Consider the following 24,289-nt stretch of genomic DNA (forward strand, 5'->3'; position numbering starts at 1 on the left):
CAAGTCTGAAAGCCTGAGAACCTGAGGGCTGATGGTGTACATCCCAGACAGACTGAATGAGGCCCATCCACATTGCGAGGGCAATCTGCTTTACTTACTCCTCCAATTGCAATGCCAATCGTATCTAGAAACACTCTCACAGACACACCCAGAAGAATGTTTAACCCAGTGAGATTGACACATACAATTAAACATCACAGGTACAGTAATAAAAATACAACTAACGTGCAAATCTGTAGCCATTACAAGACAGCTTTAATGAAAGCTTTGTTTGGCCGTGAGGTCCCAGGAATGTATGATTTATGGGACAGAGCCAAGGGAAAGATTTAACACATGCCTGGATTTATGGGAAAATCAGTCTAGGTTGACAGCAAAGGATCATTTTCTAAACAGCAAATTAATTGTTCTTTTGATTCAAGAAAAGTATTGTATTAATTAGGATGCTTGTGATTATCAGTAACATAACACCCAATCCATAGTGGTTTAAACAATAAAAGGTATTTATTAGCCAGTGTAATGGGGAAAAAACCTTCAGATAAGGTGGGATTGAGGAGCTCAAATAATGTGAAAAGAACAGTTTTTCTATCTCCATTTCTCAAATTTGATTTCTAGGTTTTGTTTCCATTTTCTGCAGACTTTCTCCTGTGGGCTCCAGATAGGCGTTAGGGGCTCTGTAGGCACTTTGCTTCTCCTACCACCACCACGACCAACATCCAAGTGAAAGTTCTGATATTTTCTGTTTAGGACACAAGGCTTTTGCATGTGGCTGCAAAGAGAAAGCAACTGGAGTTAAAGAATACATTGTATACCTGATGGTCCATGCTTCTCCTGAAACTTCCCCTGAACTCCAAGGATACTTAGATAGAAACTTGAGGCTGCCAGGAAGGGGGAAGTAGAAATGGATTCTGAAGTGTACCAAAGTGTGCACAGTGGAGATTAATGGTCAAACCAAGTTTCTATCAATTAGGTTGCATCTATGCTCCATTTCCTGAAAATGTCAGTATCTATCACTTGGAAAACCAGTCAACACTAAGGTGAAGGACTGGAACATTTGTATTCAACATTCAAATTGTCCAAAGAAAGGCCCTGCAAGAATGATCATATACATAATTAACCACAATAGACTGCAAGCTCCTATTGGTAAGGAATAATTGCTTCTTTTCCTCTGTATCCCAGCCCTTGACATAGTATCTGATAGCACTCAATAAATATTCATAAAACCAAATTTAATAAAACAGGGTGATAAGTGTTCTGCAAATGGAAAGTGAGGTGGAGTGGAGCATTGAATTCTGCCTTAGGGGGAAATGGTTCATATGTGCCATGCGCACCCACAAAGGGACTGGCCTCAGGGCCAGACCTGCATGACTACGTAGTAGTGGTTCAGGTGGAGGAGAGATGCAGAGGGCCTCAGGAAGTGCAGACAGGCTGGGAGTCCTGGAAGCCAGAGAGCAGGCTAGAGTCCCACCCCTAGAGATTTCTGTTCAGTAGATCTGGGGTGAGACCCCCAATTCTGTGTTTTGACAAGTTTCCAGGTGACATTACTCCTGCTGCTTCAAGAACCACACTATGAGTGTAGTAAGGCTGGAGGCTGGACAGAGGGCTGGGCACCTCTATGTTACCTGGTGTACAATTTCTCTCTTAACCTTAGAACAACATATTGTCACTAGCTTTGCATGTCTGTCTCTTCCAGTGTACTGTAAACTCCTTGAGGAGCATAGAACCTGTGTCTTCATATTTGTGTGCACTTTCTAGCATAGTGCTGGGCACATATAGTGTTTCAATAAAAAGTTGTTAAATTCAGAAATGAATAAATAAACAAAAGAGACCAAAGAGTGGCGACTTAGAAGAACCAGGGAAAAGATGTATTGTGGTCTCCAAAGGGGGAAAAATGGATCAATAGAGTCAAGATCTAAAGAAGTAAAGGAGACCGGAGATGAAAATTTGCCTTGGATTTGGCTACCAGGACTCACTAGTGACCCACGAAGGGCAGTGACTGTGGGGGGTGGGGGGCGAGGGGAGTGGCAGTCATCTATTATGGATTATGTATGGAAGGGGAGGGGAGGAAATTAACACACGAGTACGGGGGTTTAGAGGAAATAAGAAGGGCTAAAAAAATCCAATAGTTGAAGCTAAGAACAAAGTGCTAAAGGAAGTTACAGAATGAATTCCAGAGCAGAAATGGAGGAATCAGTTTCAGAAAGGATTGAGGACAGAAAGGATGAGTAAAGCCACAGTAGAGTTTGGGCAAGGAGTGGAGTTGATGGATCATCTGAAAAGAGGCTCAGAGTCAGGGCGCCAGAGATGGTGATGTTCGCGTATTCATTTCCTATTGCTGCTGTGAGAAATGACCACAAACTTAGTGATTTAAACAATACAGATGTATTATCTTACAGTTCCGGAAGTCAGAAGTCTAGCACGAGTCAGCAGGGCTCCATTGCTTCTGGAGGCTCTAGAGGAGAATCTGTTCCCTTGCTTTTTCTAGCTTCTAGAGGTTGCTTACACTCCTTGGCTCATGGCCAACATCACTCTCACCTCTACTTTTTCCATCACATCTCCTTCTCAGACTCTGACCATCCTCCTCCCTCTTCTAAGGGCCCTTGTGATTACATTGAGGTCACCCAGATAATCGAAGGGTATCTTACCATCTCAGGACCCTTAACTTAATCACACCTACACAATCCCTTTCGCCATGTAAGGGAACACATTCACAAGTTTTGGGGATTAGGATTGACATTTAGGGAGTCATTATTATGCCTCCCATAGGTAGGTGATATGGAGAGTAGAAGGGGTGATTAAAAGGCCAAATTTGATTTCATAAAGGAGGCAGCTGGCATGCGACTTTATCTGCATGTTTATATGCTATGTTCTCCACCTGGAATGTGCTTCTTGACCATCCTCCCTGGGCTGACTATTCCTGGTCCTTTAGACAGCTGCTTAGATGTCACTTTCTTGCCAGGAATCTTCTGTGAGTCCTTCCCTCCCCCAACCCCTGCCACAGCAAATTTCACATGGTCTCTATTTGTCTCTCTCCCTCTGGACCACCTTTGCTGTGGTGTAAATGCTTGAGACATGAGGACCATCTTGCTCATCACTGTGTCCCCAATGCCTAGCATATTACATGGCACACAGAAGTCACTTCATGAATATTTCTTTTTGTAAGATTTTTATTAAAAATATAGCTAACATACAATGTTATATTAGTTTCAGGGGCACACCATAGTTATTCAACATTTATATACCTAAAGAAGTGATCACCACAGTAAGTCCAGTAACCATCTGACACCGTACTATGCTACCACAATATTATTGACTATCTTCCCCATACTATACATTGCATCTCCATGAGTTGTTTGTCTTATATCTGGAAATTTGGACCTCTTACGCCCCTTCATCTTTCCCCCCACCTTTTTAAATCTTTCCATTTGAGTTGACATTCAATATTATTTTATATTAATTTCAGGTGTACAGCATAGTGGTAAGACATTTATATAATTTAAGAAATGATCCCCCTGACTACTCTACTACCCACCGGCACTATGCATAGTTATTACTATACCATTGACTATATTCCTTATGCCATACTTTGCACGCCAATGACTATTTTGTAACTACCAACTTGTACTTCTTAATCCCTTTACATTTTCATCCTGCTCCCCAACCCCCTCCCATCTATCACCCCAACAAATCTAGTATCCATCTGATGCCATACATAGTTATTACAATATTATTAACTATATTCCTTATGCTATACCCTACATCCCCATGACAACTTTGTAACAACCAATTTGTACTTCTTATCCCTTTCCCTTTTTCACCCACATCCCCAATTCTCCTTCCATCTGGCAAACATCACAATGTTTTCTGTATCTATGAGTTTCTGTTTTCTCTTGTTTATTTTGTTCTTTAGATTTGATATGTCCGCAAAATCACATTGCATTTGTCTTTCACTGTCTAACAATCCACTCAGCACAGTACCTTCCAGGTCCATCCATGCCACCACAGATGGCAAGAACCCATTCCCTTCCATGGCCGAGCAATATTCCATTGTATACGAGTATGTACCACCTCATCTTTATCCATTCTTCCATCGACAGATACCCAGGCTGCCTTCACATCTTGCCCAATGTAAATAATATTGCAATGAACATATGGATGCATACGTCCCCTCAAAGTAGCATTTTGGGTTTCTTTGGATAAATACCCAGCTGTGGGAATACTGGTTCCTTCTTTGTTTCTTATTATAGCCTTTGTTTGAAAGTCTATTTTGTCTTGTAAAAGTATTACTATTGCAGCTTTTTTATTTGTTTCCATTTTCATGAAATATTTTTTTCCATCCTTTTACTTTCTGTCTGTGTGTGTCTTTCCATCTGAAGTGAGTCTCTTGTAGACAGCATATGTAAGGGTTTTGTTTCCTTATCCATTCAGCCCTCCTATGTCTTTTGATTGGAGCATTTAATCCATTTACATGAAAGTAATTGTTTATAGATATGTAGTTATTGCAATTTTATTACTCATAATTTTTATCTTTTTTTTTTTTTCCATCTTAAAGAAGTCCCTCTAAGATTCCTTGTAATACTGGTTTGGTGGTGATGAACTCCTTCAGCTTTTTCTTATCTGGGAAGCTTTTTGTTAGTCCTTCAATTTTAAATGATAGCCTTGCTGGGTAGAGTATCCTTGATTGTGGGTCCTTGTTTCTCATCACATTGACTATTTTGTGCCAATCCCTTCTGGCCTCCAAAGTTTCTGTCAGAAATCAGTTGACAACCTTATGGGAGCTCCCTTATAAGTTACTAGTTGCCTTTCTCTTGCTGTTTTTAGGATTCTCTCTTTGTCTTTAACCTTTGCCATTTAATTATAATGTGTCTTGGTGTGGGCCTGTTTGGGTTCATTCTGTTTGAGACTCTGTGCACTTCCTGGACTTGTATGTCTATTTCCTTTGTAAGGTTAGGAATGTTTTCAGTTATTATTTCTTCAAATAGGTTCTCAATCTCTTGCTTTCTTTCCTCTCTTTCTATGATGTGAATGTTGTTATGCTTGATATTGTCCCAGAGTTCTCTTAAACTATCCTCATTTTTTCCCAACTCATTTTTGCCATTCTAATTGAATGTTTTCTGCTACCTTGTCTTGCAAATTGCTGATTTGATCCTCTGCTTCATGTAGTGTGCTGAATTCTAGTGCATTCTACATTTCAGTTGTTATATTTTTCACTTCTGACTGGTTCTTTTTAATGGTTTTTATGTCCATAGTTCTTACTAAATTTTTTGAGCATCCTTATAACCATTGTTTTGAACTCTGTCTCTGGCAGGTTGCTTGCCTTCGTTTCGCTTAGGTCTTTTTCTGGTGTTTTCTCCTATTATTTCATTTGGGATGTATTTCTTTGTTTCCTCATTTTGGCTGCCTCTCTGTGTTTGTTTCTATGTATTTGGTGGATCTGCTATGTTTCCCAGTCTTGGCTTTGTGTCCTTATGTAGTAGGTGCCTTGTGGGGCCTTGGCACAATCTCTTGGTCACTTGTTCTGAGTGCACCAGGAGTGTCCCTTGTGTGGGTTGTGTGTGCCCTCCTGTTATAGTTAAGCCTTGATTGCTATAGGCATGTCAGTGGGTGGTACTTGTCCTCGGGCTGATTGGCTGTGGTGTTTGTCAACATCCACAGCTTATGGCCTGCTGTGCAGGAGTATTACCCCACTGAGTGGGATTTGTTCCAGTGAGCTTTGGTGCCTGTTGAGACCACCCTTTGGGTATGCTGCTTGTGTGGCCCCTTGGGAGGGGGTCCAGTGAAGGTCCAGGTCACCACTGCCTGTGACCAGCCAGGGAAAGCTACAAAGTGGCCCATGCTTGTTTGCTGCCTGTGCTAAAGTTGGAAGCAAGTGGGAGAGGCCATGCTGCAAACCAAGGATGGTTGCCACATGCCAACTCCCTTAAGGTTCAGCCACTTATAAAGCTTCTTGTGGTATGCAAATTGATGAGAAAGGGCCAGGGAGTCACTGGAGTGGGAAGAGTTGTGCTCACCAGGTTAATGTAAATTCTGGTTTGGTGTCAATGCTCAGCCTGAAGCAACTTAGCAAAAGTTTCAGAGCACAATGAGGCCAGTCACTGCCTGCCTGAGGCCTGTGGACTCTCATAGTTTTTACAGAAAGAGTCAATGTGGGTGGGGCTGGCTGCTCTCAAGAAAGTACCTCCAGTATTGGGGGAGTTGGGTGGGGTGGGGTCCTTGTGGAGCTCATGAGACCAATTCAGATTCAAATTTGGCCAAGTGGGAGAGAGCTCAACAGAGGAAAGGTGGTCCCTGCCTGCTGGCTGCACAGGAAGAGGACCCCACACAGGGAAAATGGCGACAGTTCTCCAGCTCTTGTTCTAAAGCCACATACCTCAGCCTGACTCCATATGCCTCTGACATCCCACAAGTCACTGTTCCTCCAAAGGAGCCCACGGTGAGTGCCTGCAAGTGAGAGTTAGAGTCTTTGTGCAGGCCATTTAAGAGGATGTCTGGGTTTCCCACAGCCTTCCGTCCAACCAGATAGTCAGAATCCCCACTGTTTTTCATAGCCAGATGTTGTGGGGGCTCCTCTTTCTGGCACCAGTACTCTGGGGTAGGGAGCCGGTGTGGGGCTGGGATCCTTCACTCCTCTGGGGTTAAATTCCGTGGCTGAGATATCCCTCCTGATTCTCAACCATGACACAGAGGTTTAGGGCCGGCCTGTTCTGCACTTCCACCCCCCTTCCAGTTTTGAGGTGACCTCTTCTTTATATCCTTAGTTATAAAGCTCTTGTCCAGCCAGAATTCACATGCTTCTCCAGGTTGACTCTTGTATAATTTAGTTGTAATTTTAATGCATTCACAGAAGGAAGCACACAGTGTTTATCTTCTTCACCATCTTGGATCTCTGCTATGAATATTTCTTAACATGGATGAGTTAGTATTAGTGCCTAAATTTACAAAGAACTTTGTCATTCACAAATGACAGTTTTTAATTTCTAATATCTCATTTAAACCTATTAATAACTCTATAATGTGTTATTTTTTTCCTCCATTTTACATCAGTCAAAATGGATGCTCTGAGAGGTTAATTTGCTCCCTATCATATAGTTAGTAAGGGACAGGTCCAGGACTCTGACTCCAACTCTCTTCTCCTCAGCCTGGGGAAGTAACAACAATGCAGCAGGAAGGGAGCAGTGTTCTCAGCTGGTTCAGAGGGCTGGGGAGGGTGGACAAGGAGCACTGATAGTGGGCAAGGTCATACCATTTTCCAGACACTGTGTAGGTGTTCTATACTCATTATCTCACTTATTCTCCACAACAAACTTTTTGTTTTGTAAACAGAGAAGTCAAAGTTTGGAGAAGTTAAGATGGTGGTACCAAGGAGTGACTTGGTGAGGAGGCTTTTCATGTGCCCCTCACCTTATCAGCCCCTCCAGTTTTTTTTATGGACAATGTCCTTGTCTCCCAATGGCTATTAGAGTTACACCCCCCTCCCTAAGACTGCCATTTACAAATAAATCTGGGACTGACACTGGCAAGATAACTTTCCCAAAGCCATACAGATAAGGGCAAGCTACATCATAAATCTAATCTAATTCCAGCCAATGAGATCTTCTGACCTCATAAAATAAAATAAAAATTGAGGCTGGAAGGCTGTGGCTGGTAAGGCAAATGGTGGTTCCAGAAGCCATAGCAGATGATAGCAGTGAGAGAGGTGAGCTAGACAAGAGAAGCAGAATTGAACTGAATGAGGAGGAGAGGTAGAAACCAGATTCCTGTAGGTGTTGTGGGTGCCAAGCCCACACTTCTCTAAGAATAAAGAAGCAAAGGTTTACGAAGCACCCATAGTGATGGTAATGAACCCCACCAGTGCCAGGACACCAAACGAGTAGGAAGAAGTTGTGACAGGGGTGCTGCTCAACCCTTTGTTTCCCATTAATGCTTCCCTACATGTTAAAGACCCTCCACTTGCCTCCTTTAGCTCTTAGCTCTCCACAGCTCACACTTGATTGTACTGAGGCCATGCACTAGAGAAATTCCTGATTCACCTCTTTTCTCGTACATTGTTCCTCAATTAGACAGTGGGCAAAGGGAATGGGAGGCGTATAACAAAAGGCTTTGCAGAGAGAGGAAAGTGAAATAACTTGCAGCAATCAGAAATGTGAACTGATGCTTCCAATGTAAGTCTAGTTAATTCAATTTCAAGATGAAATGAGAACTTAAATAAGGAAGTTTTTGACCTTCTGATTTTTTTTTTTCTTTCCATAAAAGCTGTGCCAATGCTCTGTGACTTTGAGGTAAACTGAGCAGGTTCTCCAATGAGAGTGATGTGCATGAATGTTTCACACTTTCTTGAATGCCCTCTGCACTCCCCACCTTCTGTGACTGATGGTAACCTGACTTTCCAGGGCTGGAGAGTCAACCATTGGCTCTTGAAAAAAATCCTTTTTGTGTATAACTGACCAGTCCATGGGATTGCAAAGGTGGCATAGCTTCCACATTTATACATCTGTGAGCTTCTGATGTGGCTGGCTCCTTTCCTCCATCACTGCCCTCTGGGTATCCGTCTCTCAGGAAACCATCCTTCCTAGGTAAAGACAGACAATTCCTGGTTAGTGCTTCATGGCTGAAAGCTCCAGAGAATCCTGAGTCCACTTATAGGAAGGCTGGGTGGTCAATTTTTCAAGTGGCCTTCTGGGGCTAAGTCTGTATTCTTGGCTGCCATAAATTATGCTGCAGTCCAGCCAGTGAAAGGAACAGAATTTAGTAACAGATACGAATTTAGTAACATATCTGTTATTATCACCAGGACATTGGCTTCTAGCCCTAACCATACAGAGATGAGTGGAAGCCAGTGGCAAGTTCAGCCCTCTGTTGATTAATGTTCAGGCCCAGAGGAAGTACTTTTGTGGTCTGGTCCCTGTAGAAGAGAGTCATTTTCTAAGATTTTCTCTCAGCAGTGTAGAGCATTCCTATTTCCATACCTAATCCTGCAGCACCAAACATAGCATTGCCAAGCTGACGTTACTCAGAGGTCACTTGTGGTATGAAAAATAAGAAGCCAGTTGTAGAACATTAAGAAGACAAGTGATGAAATATATAGATTGTTCAAAAAGAGTCTTTGGAATAGAATCATGGTTTTTGGAATATATGTATTGTCAGTATGGTGGGAGTAAGTAGTAAGTGAAAAGAGTGCAAGTTATTTTATAGATTTTCTTTATAGGTTTTTAAAGATTAGTAGAGATTGTTAATGCTATCCAAATTAATTGAAAGAGAAAATTAAGCTTGAAGACTAATTTAAGGGGGAGTGCATGCACACATGGGTACACACACTCATACAGACACACACACACACACACACACATACACAATAGATCTATCTTTTACTCTATACATAAGAATTTAAATGTCATTTGCTGCCATCTAAGTTATGATGCTGTGTTTTCAGATGGCCTTGCCCACGAGGTGCCCATGGCCTGGGTGATGAGATGTGTTCACAAAAGTTCAGTTGAATGAAAAGATGCTAAACTTGTCAGTTGACTGCTATGGAAACACAGAAAAGGCAGTAATTCTGCTCAGGAAGGACCAAAGAAGCCACAGATAGGACCCTACCCTGGGCTACTTGCTTTAGAGGGTTCTGGCCTGGCCCAAATCTGGTCTTTGCCCTCAGGTCCCATCCACCCCCTCACCTACCAGGTAACAGGGACCTTAGAATCCCTTTGCTTTATATCTCCATTCTGCTTACAGGCCTGGTACCTGGGTCTGTTCTCTCAATGACAGGCTTTGCCAATAGTGTGACCCCACAGGCCTGAGGGGTGGCCTAACTGAGCTGTGCGTTCATCACATGTGGGCCGGGGTATCTATATACATGCAGTACAAAGCCAGAGATAGGAAGAGAAGGGAGGGGCAAGAGATGGGGGCTAGGACTCATTTTACCCTGGTCTTTCTACAGAGGGCAAAAATTCTAAAGTCAGATCAAGCCTCTCAGATTGTTATAAAGGTGTGTTGGTCAGGTAGGAAGAAAGAACCTTTTTTTATGGCTGCTGAGTATTTGGGTGTGTGGTCTGGGGGCCTATATTTGTACTGTAGCCCCAGGTCCTGCCTAGGTTAGGAGGGGCTGGAGGGAAGCCTTCCCAGAAGTAGAGCTGTTTGAGACAGGCTTTGAAAGTATGAGGGTTCTCCCTGTGTTTAAGCCACTGTGGGTGGTCAGTGGCATGTTGCTGGGTCAGATGGTTCATGGAGGAGGAGGCAGCAGATATGCCTGTCAATGAAAACCCTGGAATTCCATGGCATTGGGATTCTGACCATGGGCTATGAGAAATCTCTGAAGTCGTGACATGATCAGATGGGATTTCAAGACAATGACTCTGCTGGCAGTAAGGAGTCTGAACATAAGGGAGAGATACTTAAGGCTAGGAGGCCCGTTTGGAAGCTCTTTCTGGAAGGGGGCTTATGGCCTAAATCAGGGGTGTTAAAACTGCGGCCCCCGGGCCAACTGCGGTCCGCAATCCATTGTTAATTGGCCCGCAGCAAATTCCAAAAATATATTTAGTTTACTTAAATAAACCAGGTGAGGCAATACGTACTTCACCTCAAGTGAGTGGCCCAGCTGTTTGTGTATTTTACCGCATATGGCCCTTGGTGAAAAGCGTTGAAAAAAGTTTGGACACCCCTGGCCTAAATGAAGGCTATGGCAGCTTGCTCTCTATCAGCCACCTATATTGTCTGAGTGACTGCTCTGCTCAGCAAGGACAAGGCTTCCTCTAAGCAAAGCAGCTCCTAAGGAGGCAGCATGAAGAGGCCAGTCTAAGCAAATGCCCTGTGTTTGGAAAACAAAATACCTCCGTATCCAGGAGTCATCTATCCAAGTCCCAAAGCACCACTTCTCTCTCATGTGTATGATAAGCTTCAAGAAGTATCTATCTTTCCTGTCACCATCATAATAAACTTTGGGTTATCAGGAAACTACAGCAAAATGACCAGCTTTCATTTAACTGGTAAAATTGGTGTTTCTTTACATTATTCATGGCATCTCTTCTCTTTGCTTCTTTTATGTGTTTGACTCTGCCCAAGCCAGTGTCGTGGCCCTGATCCTCCTTTTGTTCTTTCTCCCCTTTTTTCTTGTTTTTTTTCTTTCCTTCTTTTCCTTTTTTCATTTTTCTTGGTGGGGCAGCAGATGTAATATGCTCTTGCATGGCTTGGGATATATGAGTGGAACTTAAGTAAAATTAGCATGCTACATCCCAGAGACCTTGGTGTACTGTGGAATAGACCATGAAGAGTAAGCCCTGGGAAATGGGATGTTATAGCTTGGGACAGGAAAGGTGTAAGCATTTTCCATTCCTAAAGGCCTCAGGTTAGGTTTGCTGCCCTGACCCGGAGCAGTCGGTGACATTTCTGCCATGTGTGCCAGGGAGCGCTCTTGGTTTCTCCTGAAGGATATACTATCACTCCCATTGCACAGACATCACTTATTGAACTGTTCATTCATCTGTGCCATTTAACAGAAACTAGTCCTGTTCTTTCATCTGCAAGTACTAAATATAAATATAAAGTTTAAATTTATGGGTAGGATAATTTTAGTTATATCAAAACTGTCCACTTTTATGTCCCTGTTACATTGTATATGACACATGACAGTATATATATTTAAACATTATGGGCAACTATTCAAGTACTCTGGGGTAGGGATGGGGGATATCCATATGCTATCCTGCAAAATCATTTTGATTTGCTTTTCTTTGATTCATTTCTCCAATATTTATTGACTTACCTCTGGCCAGGCTCTGTGCTGGGCATTGAATATACAATGATGTATAAAATAGAAATGATTCTTGACCTTGTAGAGCTTTCAATCCAGCCTGCAAGACAGACATCTAGACCAGCAATAAGAAGAAAGCGTGAGAAGGATCTGCTCAGAGCCATTTGGTGTATGATAGGAGATTCAGCAGGGGCACTAGACTGAGAGGGGAAGAGGAAGGAAGTTGAGAAAGACTTTTTAAGGAAATAACAGCTAATCTGAGGCCTCAAGAATGAGTAAGAGTTATCCAGTAAAATTGGGACAATAAGAATTACAGGCAGAGTGAATCACATGAGTAAAATCCCAGATGTAAGAGAAAACTTAGCAGGTCAATAAAACTATTAAAAATTCAGCATGGTGGAAGCATGATATGTGATGGGATCTGGATAGGGAGAGAGTAGAATAAGTGGGTGAGGAGATAAGTCTAGAAAGATGGATGAGAGTCAGTTCACAAATGATATGCTGAGCTTCTATCTTGAGAGAAATGGCAAATTAGGAAGTGTTTTAAACAAAGAAGGGTCACCATTGTGGCCATGGGTGGAGAAGGGATTGGATACGCAAGACTGAAGGCAGGGAGAACACTTAAGAGGCTGTTGAAATAACCCCAAAGCAAGGTTATTCCTTGTTTCCCTGAAAATAAGACTTAGACAGACCATCAGCTCTAATGCATCTTTTGGAGCAAAAATTAGTATAAGACCAGAATAGAATAGAATAGAATAGAATAGAATAGAATAGAATAGAATAGAATAGAATAGAATAGAATAGAATAGAATAGAATAGAATAGAATAGAATAGAATACCGGGTCTAATCTAATCTAATCTAATCTAACATAATATAATATAATACTAGATATTACATTAATTTTTGCTCCAAAAGACACATTAGTGCTGATGGTCCGGCTACGTCTTACTTTCGGGGAGACAGTGGATCAGTTGTCTCAGCTTAGATGTCGCTGCTGAGAGAGGACTTCCCTCACACCCAGCCAATATCAGGACCCTGGGACAGTCTCTCACAGCACCCTGTATTTCCCCTATATGGGGTTTATTAATAAATTTATTCTATGCATTTCTGTTATAATAATTTGTTTTACTAAATGTCTCTTTAACCAAATAGTGGGTTATTCCATGAAGGCAGTAACCTGTCACACTTATTAGCAACTGTAACTCCAGGACCTAGAACAGTACCTTGCAAGTAGGAAAGACAACAAATATTTGTCGGTGAGTGAATGGATAGATGAATGGAAATGGAGGGAAGTGGACAGATCTGTAGGATACTTGGGAGGTGGAATCAATAGGACTCAATGGCTGAGGCTGCTGATAAGGGGAAAAGTAGTGGTCCAGAATGAGTCCCAGATTTCTGGCTTGAGTAGCCAAACAGATAATGGTGTCACTTATGGAGAAAGGAGACACTGTGGCTAGAGAGGTGGGAAAAGCAGGATTTGGGCAAGGGATGGATTATGAGTTCAGGGTTGAGATGTACATCAGATTCAGTTTTAATGCTGAAAGCTACATTTCAAGTCTACCTTACCAATAAAGTAACAAACCAAAAAACCGAAAAAGCAAACCAACAATAAACAAAAGAAATAAGTGTAGCAGAAATACAGATCAATGAGTAGCTTTTCTTTTATTGTTCAGTTTTTCCACAGGTTGTCCTTTCTAATTCTTTGATTTTTAGCAGACAAAACAATTCATTAAATTATCAGTATGCAACGTATCCGTGTATTAACATAGTGAATTTATTCCACAGAAAAGTCACATTATCCTTAATATGATTTATTGCGTCTTTATATTCATAAAAGCATTCAAAACATAGAAAGAAACATTAGAATACTGGAACTATGCCAGAAATAATTTTACTTTAATATTTTTTAACTTATCACATTTTTGTGATCAAAATAGAAAAACTAAAAAAAAAAGTGAGAACTCTTTTCTGCTTTCTTATTTTTATTATTGTTTCTAAACCATAGTTCTCCCATTTAAAGGCTTTGATTGAAGTTATCAAGGATCTCTTACTTATATTGTCCTTTAAATTGTAGCTCTCATGATGGTTTGGTGGAAATGTAATACTCCTAATGAAGACATAACACATCAAAACTTGATTTATGAATAGCAGTATCTAAGTACTTGTAAACTTCACTCTTCAATAGCAGAGCACAGATTAAAAGAAAAAGAAATTGAAGACTCTGTAATTTTATTGTAAATTTTAAATTCCAGACTTGGTAGATTTGCTTGAGTTCCAAGGAGTGTAATAATCTCAGAATGTGTTGAATTAAGATTGAATACAAAAAAAAAATTAGATTGATTCTGATGAATTAATTTTCCTCCTTGTTTCTCTTTCTTCCCTTCTCCTCTACTTTCTTCTTGTAGGTAGTTCAGAAGTGTGTTCCTTTCCTAATCGGGCATTTAAAGGACTCAGCCCATAATGATATCATCCTAAATATCCTCATAGAAATAGCAGGCTACGAACCAGTGGCTTTGAATAGTTTTCTTCCAATGCTGAAAGAGATTGGTGAGAAATTCCCTTACCTCATTGGACAGATGGCGAGAATCTATGGAGCTGTGGGGCATGTTGATGAAGTAAGTTTGTCTTTTTTATCTCTCCATTTCCCTAAATTTCATTGGCATTTAATCTATTGGAGTTCTATGACCCATACATTTGTCTTGGGACTTTAAGAGTTCCCATTTCTCTTTCAAACCTTTTCCAAGGACAGTGGCTTTCGGATCAAGGGCACATTGAAATAGGGCTACATGGAAAGTTCAGGAAGTAAGGAATTCATTGCTGAAGTATCACCTGAGGAAGGGAAAAGGTTATAATGGAGAGAGCACTATGACAGATTCAAGACCACTTTATAATAACAACTAATAAAAGAGTTTCATCTCATTTCTTGTCACAGTTCTGCTTAACCCAGGAAACCATCAGTAAGCACAGGGTTGGGTCTCAGAGATTACCTGTTAATGAGAACCCACAGTGATCCTATCAATAAATGTCTGCACCCTCTGGATAATGTTACTTGGGAGAGTCAAATAAACATTCGTTGATGTTCAAAAGTCCTATCCTAAATATTTGCAGGATGGAAACTTTTAGCAAGGACAACAGGGTGCCACCACAGCTTGTGGGGGGTGGACAACTAAGGAAGGGTGCGTGCATGTGTGCACACCTACATGTCTGTGTGATGCTTTTATATTGGGATTTAGGATTTTTGTCTTTTAAAAACAAAAGCAAATATATAATTAATAGAGGGAAACTTTTACTTTCACCCACAGACATATAATGTAGTTTCCTATAAGATAAACATAAAATTGCACAACTCTTAAAAAGGGTTTCATAGTTCATCAAGCTCATCTCCTTAATTCTACACAGGAGAAAATGAAAAACTGGAAAGGTTACGTCACTTACCCAGACTCAGATCGGCTTGGTTGGTGACCCAGTTGAAAGTAGATCTTTGGTGTTCTTGAAACTCTTTTCCAATTTTGTCTTAAAGTGCATCTTTGGTTCTGCTGAAATTTGTGTAGAGCCCAATGAATGCTGGGTCGAGAGCTTTTCTCCTCCTTCTTCCCAGAAGAATGAGGGAGAGCTTAGCTCCCAAGCAGCCTGCACATGTCAATGTGACACTGGTTCTTGTAAGAGGATTACTTTGGTATAGACATGCTGCTTAGTCTAATCCCTTTCTGTCCACTGCTGTTGGGAATGTCTCACGCCTGCCACAATCTGCCTTCTGGTAACACTTTCCCGTGCCACCACCTTTGCTGCCAGGAGAACCTACTTATGTGCCCAAGTGCTTTTCAGCCAACTTCTGCTGACAGCTGTTTGACTGAATCTGCTGACCCTGCAGATTTTTTAATGCACAAAAAAAATTCAACTCTGATGTGGGAGGCCCTGGAATCTTTAAAAAGCGTACTCTTCTTGTACTTTAATGGTGTTATTTTTGTCACAAATACATTTATGATTCATTACTATGTAGTAATGCACAGTGGAATTGACTAAACTTCACACATAAAATGTAATCTATTTAAAAAGAAAAAACACTAGCCACATACAATTACATCACTGTTGGTTTGTCTGAACTAAGGCAAAGCTGAGAAAGAATAGTCTATTAGGTGACATTTGTGTGACTCCAGGTGGTTGCAGGGCAAAGAGGTGATCCATGCAGCATGAGGAATCACTTATCTCAGAATATCAAAATATTCTGACTCTCACTCTCTCTCTTTCTCACTCTCTGTCCCTCAATCTCTCATTTTCATGTGCCCATAGAGACATCTACGTTTAAGGGGAAAAAAAATGTTTCTGCTGGTTCTCATTCAGCTCCCCAGCAGAGAACAATTCTGGATCAAATACTTCTGAACGTATCTGTATATCAAGATTTCATGGGGAGATTTTTTTTCATAAAATAAGTTCTTGGGCCTCATAGAATACCTACTAAATCAAAATCTCTAGGAAAGGATCCAGGACTCTGGATTTATGGGTCCCTCTGCCAGGGTAATTCTGATGCAGCTGTTTGTGGAAACTTTGACATAAAATATTTAAAGCATTTTCTCTTTTAGACTTAGAACCAGGCCTTGTCCATCACCCATCCTGCCCTCCTCCTTCAAGTTATACTAATCAATTAAAACTTTTCCCAACTACTGGAAATTATAGCAGTTTAGATTAGGTATGGTGGAGAGTAACACAAAAATTCCAAACAACAGTGGCTTAAACAAAGACACACATCTATTTCTTTTGCAAACAAAGAACTCTAGAAAGCAATTAATATAGAACTCCATATTGCAGAAAACCAGGGTTTTTCTACCTTGTTGTTCTATCATCGCTGAGCACACCAGAAAGCATATGGCTTTCATCTCTTGGTTCCAGATAGCTAATCATCTATCTCCACCCATGAAGTTAATATTTCAGCCAGTAGGAAGGGGAAGGGGAGAAAGAGTTTTTCAGACAGTCAGACACAACCTATTATTCATATACCATTGGCTAAATAGAATAAAGGTGCACGTGACCATACCTAGCTGCAAGGGAAGCTGGAACATGTAGGCTGGATTCAGGTAGCCACATGCCCAGCTAATGGAGAGAGAAGGGCAGAAAGACTGATGGAAGACAAAGAATGTCTCTGTTACAGCTCCTCAAGTAATTTCATTTCTCTGGGTCTCTTTCCTCACCTCAACAAAAATATTTTGTACTGGATTACCTCCCTTCTGGCTCTGATATTCTTTGATTTCATTATTCCAGTTCATTTAGAATCAGCCTGAAAAAATTACCTATAAATGTCAGTCAGTCTCCTTTACTCAAGAATAATACCCCCTTATTTCTTTCTTTTTTTTTTTTTTTGGAGACCATGTCATATTAATTTTTATATTTCCATTGCATGACATGTAGTACACATTAAATAAACATTTAGTAGCTAAAATTACTGAAAGTGACCTGACCCATAATGGCATAGATGAGATCTAAACCAAACTACATTTAATTCCAGAGTCAGGGCTGATTGTTTTTTTTCTTTTTCTTTCTTTTTTTTTTTTTTTTTGGAAAAATGTAGGAAATTTATTTTCTTTTTTTTCTTTTTTTTAAATTTATTGGGGTGACAATTGTTAGTGAAATTACATAGATTTCAGGTGTACAATTCTGTATTACATCATCTGTAAATCCCATTGTGTGTTCACCACCCACAGGCAGTTCTCCTTCCATCACCATATATTTGATCCCCCTTATATCACCATTAGAAAGTCCTATTAGCTTTAAAAATGCTAAAGCTCAGACGTCCCAAGAATAAGCATAGTAGTCTACACAGTTATTTACTGATTAATTTGGGTGAACCTGTTCAACTTTCTAAAAATCTTGTGGAGCAGTATTCCTAAAGACCAAAACCAACGCGGAAGATATATATGTATGTGTATTTCTACCCAGCCTCTTTCCAAAAGGCAACAGAAAGTTACTGAAATACATTGCCAGGTGGGCATGAGGATGGAAGTCGAATATGGGGTTCTGAGCAGTTATGGAGGAGGAAATTGCAATAAAGAGGGAGCAGCAGAAACTTTGCTCTGGAAGGACCGTACCACTTTCTGTGTGGAGAACTTGATCTATGGTGAGATAAAGACACATGAGAACATATAAGACATGGAAATGTTTAGAATGTTAATGGTAAGACAGCCACAGGCCCTAGGATGGTAACACCAGATGGTAACACCAGACCCTAGGATCCTCTCCCCATCCTATCCTGGTCTCATCTAACCATTGGCTTAGTTTAAAATCTTTCTCTTTAACACCAAAGTAACAATTTCATATAGATTTAGGGGTTCCAAGTATCACATGATTTCATTGGTAGGATTTAAAAGACTTTGGAAATGGAGAAAAGCTAATCCAACATTGAATATCTTACTCCTACTTTTGAAATGCACAATCTGTGACTAATTGAAGCCTACTTTTCAATCCCTCCCTTATTGCCTGGCTTCCAGTAACTGCATTATTTGATTCTTAAGAGGAAGGTGGGGGTATACAGTCCAGGGGTAGCCTCGGGGGTAGAATCAGCCTGGAATCAATCACACAACTTATTAATTGACTTATGCTTCACCTTCTGTGCTTGCATGAAGTCTGGTGTAAGAACTCCAGGGCTGGCTATGGGGAACAAAATGGGTACACCCATCTGTCTTTCAAATCCGGGCCCATCTGGGTAGGCAAACTGTTTCAACAGCTTGATAGCAGCATTACAATTTTTCTATCAGCATTATACCAGCACAGAAGAGCTGTCTATATAAAACAAAAAATTAAATCCTACAGATTCTTATTTTCTATGTCTCTCAAATTACCTCAAGGATCTTTTCTTTTTCTTTCTTTCTTTCTTTCCTTCCTTCCTTCCTTCCTTCCTTCCTTCCTTCCTTCCTTCCTTCCTTCCTTCCTTCCTTTCTTTCTTTTTCTTTCTTTTTGGCCTAAGTTTACATGAAACCATGTTTAATAGCCATATTGTGCTTGTGTCACAATAGGAGGCTATAGAGTGACTCACAGGCCAATTTCAGATATGTGCTACCATCCAATGCATACCTATTGGATGGAGAGTGAAACTGGAAGGACCCAAGGGCAACTAATGAGTTGTTGCCCCCGAAGTGTACCTTCCCTGGCCTATCTAGTAAAGGGCCTTCATCATGGCCGGGATTCACTCCACTGCTGTGGTATGCTCAGTTGAAGCAAATGCATATCCATCCCCAAACGTACATCCAGGAAATTCATATAAGGCCCTTAGCTCAGTGCCTGGCATATAGTGAATGCTTGATACATTTCTGCTAATCATAGTAACAGCAGCAACAGCCACAGTATAATAAAAACCCACCTAGCTGGAAAGCCTAATGAGAGAGGAATGTGTTTCTTCCCATTCTAACACATCTTTTGTAGAGTTATCAGTTTTCTCCCTAAGAATACAAGCGCGATCCTACTTCCTTGTACAGTCTTCTGTTGGTTCATTCTCTGCCTATAGGATGCTATCTAAACTCTTTGCTTGGCCCAAACCTCTCTCTCTAGGTTTAGCTCTTACCTGTCCAGGCTATTCCATTCCTTTACATTCATTCTGTCTCCTAACAGTTTTCATCCCTCCTTGAGCACACCTTGCTGTGACACACGTCGTGATCTCCACAGCCCATACTTCTTCCTGGATAGTCCCCACTGCCTTCTCCTACTTATCTTTCTAGACCCAGATCAAATGTCACCTCCTGTGTAAATTCTTCCCAGTTTCTTTAGGCACTTAATCCCCACCCCTGTTCCCACTCCCACCACACTTTGGTTGTACCTCAAATGTCATACAGACTGTGCCATGTTGTAATTTGCCTGTCTGTGTCTATTTCTTCTCCATGAGTCTCTGAGCTCCCAGAGGAAAGGAATTACACCTTACCTACCTGAATTTACCGGTGGTCAAAAGAATGAATGAGTAATCGAGAATACTGTTAATTAAGAATTTAAAGGTTGTATTTTATTAGCCACTTCATTCAATCAAATCTCTAATTCTTCTAGGTGACATAATTATAGCTTAAGAGAAAGGAGAAGAAAGTATTAAGCAGGAGAGGTCTACACAATTCAGAGTCTACACAATTTACCTCTAATTTCTAACAGGTGAAAGATGAGGATGAGTCTGACAGGGGACATGGGGTCATTAACCAGAAAGCAAGTGATGAAGCATGTCCACCTCTGATTCTAAAAGATCTTGGCTCCTTGGTAGGTGATGTAAGAGAAAGATGACATTGAGTGGATCGTGAAAGGAGGCTTTCATGTTTGAGACCTCAGCAGGCAGCACACCAGTTGAAGTGCAGCTCCCAGGAGAAGCATTCACCACTATAGGCTGTGCAGTGATCACCAGCTAGGATATGGCTGTGTAAGAATCCATCGCATGATGTTGCTTGCTGGGGACACCCTGACAGTGTACCAAGAGAGTGGGCTTAAGGGTCAGACTGCCTTGGTTTGAATCTTGACTCAGCCACTTACCAGCTGTGTAGCCTTGGACAAGTTCAATCAGCTCTCTTGACTCAGTTTCCTCATCTGTAAAATGGGCATAGCAATATTAGTCACCTTAGAGGTTTGTTGTGAGAATTTAATGAGTTAGACTGTGTAGAACAGTGTCTGGCAAATAAACATTCAATAAATGTCAGTACTTTAATTTATTGCTTCCTTTCTCAGTGTTGCCCAAGGCTTTCTGACTGTTTATATTTGGATATGGACCTGAAAGTTAAACGTAATAGACAGATTAAGGAAGATAGCAACCAGGTAAATGGCTTGCCTCTTCCCTGTTTCTCCAAGGAAATAGGCTGAATGGATGGATATGTGATGGGCAAATCAAGATAAGTCCAGACAGACAAGGAATGAGGTACCATGATAACTGCATGTACTGTGTTGTTAAATGTGTGAAGCAGAACTAGCTATATACTCTCTTTTTTAGGAAATAACTGGTATATGTAGATTCCTCAGAGTGTAATGTATATTTGCATTATATTTATATTGCAGAGTATTTTTCATGAGGGGAATAAGAGTAACAAAAACAATAAGAAAGCCACATTTCATAAAAACTTTACAATTTAAGATTAGCCTTGTTTTACTTGGGGGCACTGGAAGTGCATTGTTTTCCATAAAGGGCAGGTGGTCCCCAGTTCCCCACCTATAAAAACAGCTCAAATAAGTTTGTAGCAATTTTTTTAAAACCCTCATTAACTAAACTGAAGTGGTTTAAATTAAACCCAGGTGAATTGACTTTTCCTGTCCATGGAGAACCGACATAGAATGTTATAATTCTGGATGGTTTATTTTTTCCATTATTTTCTTCACTCATTAGACTCTTTCAGCCTTGCAAGTGGTCTCAGCCCACTTGTTTGGGTACCGGAGTTATTATAGCCCATTTTCCTAACATAGGTCAACATGGCAAAGAGATTCCTTTAGAAATGGCTTTGAATTTTTGACAGGCCGAATTGAGTTCATGCATTCTGTCCGTCTGCTTAAGTCTCAAACAAACTGAAACAATTTTAGTTTAATAGTCAAATCCTCACTAGGACCTAGCCTCATTAGAATGCACACTGGTTAGTAGCATGTACTCCGTAGTCGTGTTTACCTGCGTGCCAGACCTACAAAGCAGCAGACCTCTGTGGTGGAAACAGAAAAGAGGTGCTTTGAGATGCTCTCATAGTACGAGGTCTGACAATTAAGTTCACGAACTTGTTGCAAAGATATTGCTAACCTTTTTTGATATCAAAGGGATTATTCATTACGAATTTGTACCAACTGGACAAACAATTAACCAAGTTTACTATTTGGAAGTGCTGAAAATGCTGCATGAAAAAGTTAGACGACCTGAACTTTCTGCCCACAATTCATGGCTCTTACATCACGACAATGCAACCAGCCTACATGGCACTATCTGTGATAGAGTTTTCAACCAGTAAACAAATAACTGTATTGGAGCACCCTCCCTACTCACCTGATCTGGCCCCAATGACTTCTTTCTTTACCTGAAGATAAAGAAAATATTGAAAGGAAGACATTTTGATGACATTCAGGACATCAAGGGTAATATGATGACAGCTCTGATGGCCATTCCAGAAAAAGAGTTCCAAAATCTCTTTGAAGGGTGGTCTAGGCACTGGTGTCAGTGCATAGCTTCCCAAGGGGAGGACTTTGAAGGTGACCATAGTGATATTCAGCAGTGAGGTATGTAGCACTTTTTTCTAGGATGAGTTCATGAACTTAATTGTCTGACCTTGCATGTGGGAGGATGTTATGGCCAGTTGTTTTCCTTAGCTGGAGACCAGCAGTCTGCACCTGTGAAGAATCAAATGGCATGCCCTCTGAGTTCAGCTGCTGCCAGCGTGGGTGTGAAATCCTGTGCCCTCTGCCTTCTTTGCCTAACTGGCGAGGATATGCTGGCCAAGCACCAGGCCCCATTTATTACATCCTCTCTGGGCTCAGAGTCATGGACACTCTTCAAGTTAAGAAGTGACACCCACCTTGCCCAGGTCGTATTTCTGTGACTTCCGGCAGATCTTCCACAAAAACACTTTCAGGAGGAAAAGGAAAAGAATGACAAAGGCCACTGAGAACCACATTACTGTCCTCATCCTGACTGTGGAAAAACATCCTGTGAAACAGGAGCTGGATAGATGATTTGTGCATTCAACTTGCAAATCAAGAAGAAAGGATTTGGGGGTCATTCCACAGGAGGAAGGACCTATGACTTCAAAAACCACAATTTCCCCAAATATGGTGACATAAGTTAAAACTTGGGTAGGCTCAGTGACTTTGGGGATTTGTTTGCTCAATTCTTTGGTTGGTGCCTGCGGCTACTGAATTTTCATCAGTTAGGGACGATGTTTTATCCTGAAATGAAAATACGTTTATTGTTCTTTGTATTGTAAGAAGGTTACATGCTAACTGTAAATAATAATAACAAACCTGTTGCACAGTGTAAAGAAAACAAAAAAACGTTTCATATGTACAAAATACACTTTCAAATAACTGCTGATATTCCATATCCTTCCTTCTTCAGTGGTACAGGGTTGAGTTGCAGGTCCGTTCTAGGTGCAAACCCAGTGCTGGTGACAGGGACACAGAGAGGAGAAAGACATGGTCCCTGCCCTAGTGGGACTCACAGTGAATGAAGACAAGGGACAAGTGAAACACCTGATTCATATTTAATATGGTGCCTCTTACTCCTGGCTGGCCTCTGGCTGGCTCAAGAAGGAAGCAAATAACCCTGCATAGGGGAGTTTGGGAATGTGTTATAAACTGGGTTTGTTGGATGATGTGATTATGTCAGGGGAAGTAGAGGGGTGTGTCCACAGCAGCACAAGCAAGCAGGTAGAAAAAGGCCCAGAGTCTTTTGGATACCGTGAAGAGTTTCCAGTGTCTGATCATTGAATGATGAGGGAGAGGGATGAGGCTGGATGGTAGACTGGGGCCAAAGTATGAAAACGCCTCATTGATTAGCAGATGCTTCCTGTCTTCTACCTTCTCTCTCCAAATTTATTCATTACCAGTGCCCAGGTGACCTTGGAACAGTATTTTGTTTCCCTTCATGATGCAATCAAGTAAATGAATACTGTGGACCTCAGTTCCCAAGAAACTAAAGAGTCTGGGGAAAGGACAAAATGGTCCCCACAAATAGTTGCAAACCTAGGATAGTAAATAATGGTTACAAATGTTACATGTTGCACCAATTTTCAACAATGTCTTGTAATTATGAACTGTACCTGAGGCCGACTGACCAAATCCACCAAGCGCTCTCAGGTTCTATGAGCCGGAAGCTTGGCGAGTCCCATGATGATACAGCTGTGCCTAGAAGGGGCCTCGGGCTGGCCAGACTCCCCTCAGGAAGAATGGTCAGCTGGTCCCCACAGATCTAATCTTCCTCTCTTCAAAGGGGCACAGTCTGACTTTCTTGCACCAGGATCTGTGAGGGAAGTAGGTGTGTGCTTGCACCAAGAAAGCAGAAAGTTTCCATCTACTGACTGCCCCTTCTAGCCTGGAGCTCAAGAAATGAATGAATCCAGCATTCACCAGAAAAGCCAACCGGCCATTGGCTGCAGTGGGGTTGAGAGGATTAGCATAGTTGCTAATTCCAGCTCAAATCCTGCTGCTCTTTTAAGATAGCAACAGCATTTGTTTGCCTATAGCTTTCCCCAACTTCACAAGGCACTCTGCTAACACACATAGCAAGACAGATGTGTGAGGAATTAGATAAAGCTCCCCCCAGCAGCCCTCAACCAATGATGTGGGTATTTACACCTCAACCCCCTCACCCCCTCCCAAATGAGGTAACCTTTCTCCAGAATTCCCAGACACCCTTTCTGAGCCACTTTCCTTCTCTGCCACTCTACTCCCCTGTCTCCAGCAGTTTCCAAACAGATGATTTGCACTTAAATCATCTCAGGGTCTGTCTGCTCCTGGGGATCCTAATCCAAGGGGAGGAATTTCCATACTTCCCCAGGCCATTGCAATCTCCCCTGCTCTGAACCCTTGAGAGCATACATGAAGTTTAGCCCCTGATTTTCTTCTGGTCG

At 41.3% G+C, this 24,289-nt stretch overlaps 1 protein-coding gene across 3 annotated transcripts in view; it reads left to right on the plus strand.

The window, feature by feature from the left end:
• Positions 1-24,289, plus strand: part of VEPH1 (ventricular zone expressed PH domain containing 1) — a 208,968-nt gene that overhangs the window by 59,176 nt on the left and 125,503 nt on the right. For 2 of the 3 annotated variants that reach the window (XM_081029347.1, XM_081029346.1), the window contains exon 6: positions 14,147-14,356. The exons of the other annotated variant lie outside the window; for it this stretch is intronic. In XM_081029347.1, coding sequence (XP_080885473.1) covers positions 14,147-14,356 — 210 coding nt within the window. The remainder of the gene's footprint in view (positions 1-14,146; positions 14,357-24,289) is intronic. 3 annotated transcript variants of the gene reach the window in all.

Source organism: Rhinolophus hipposideros, assembly GCF_964194185.1.
Source record: "Rhinolophus hipposideros genome assembly, chromosome: 2".
NCBI classification, from domain to species: Eukaryota; Metazoa; Chordata; class Mammalia; order Chiroptera; family Rhinolophidae; genus Rhinolophus; species Rhinolophus hipposideros.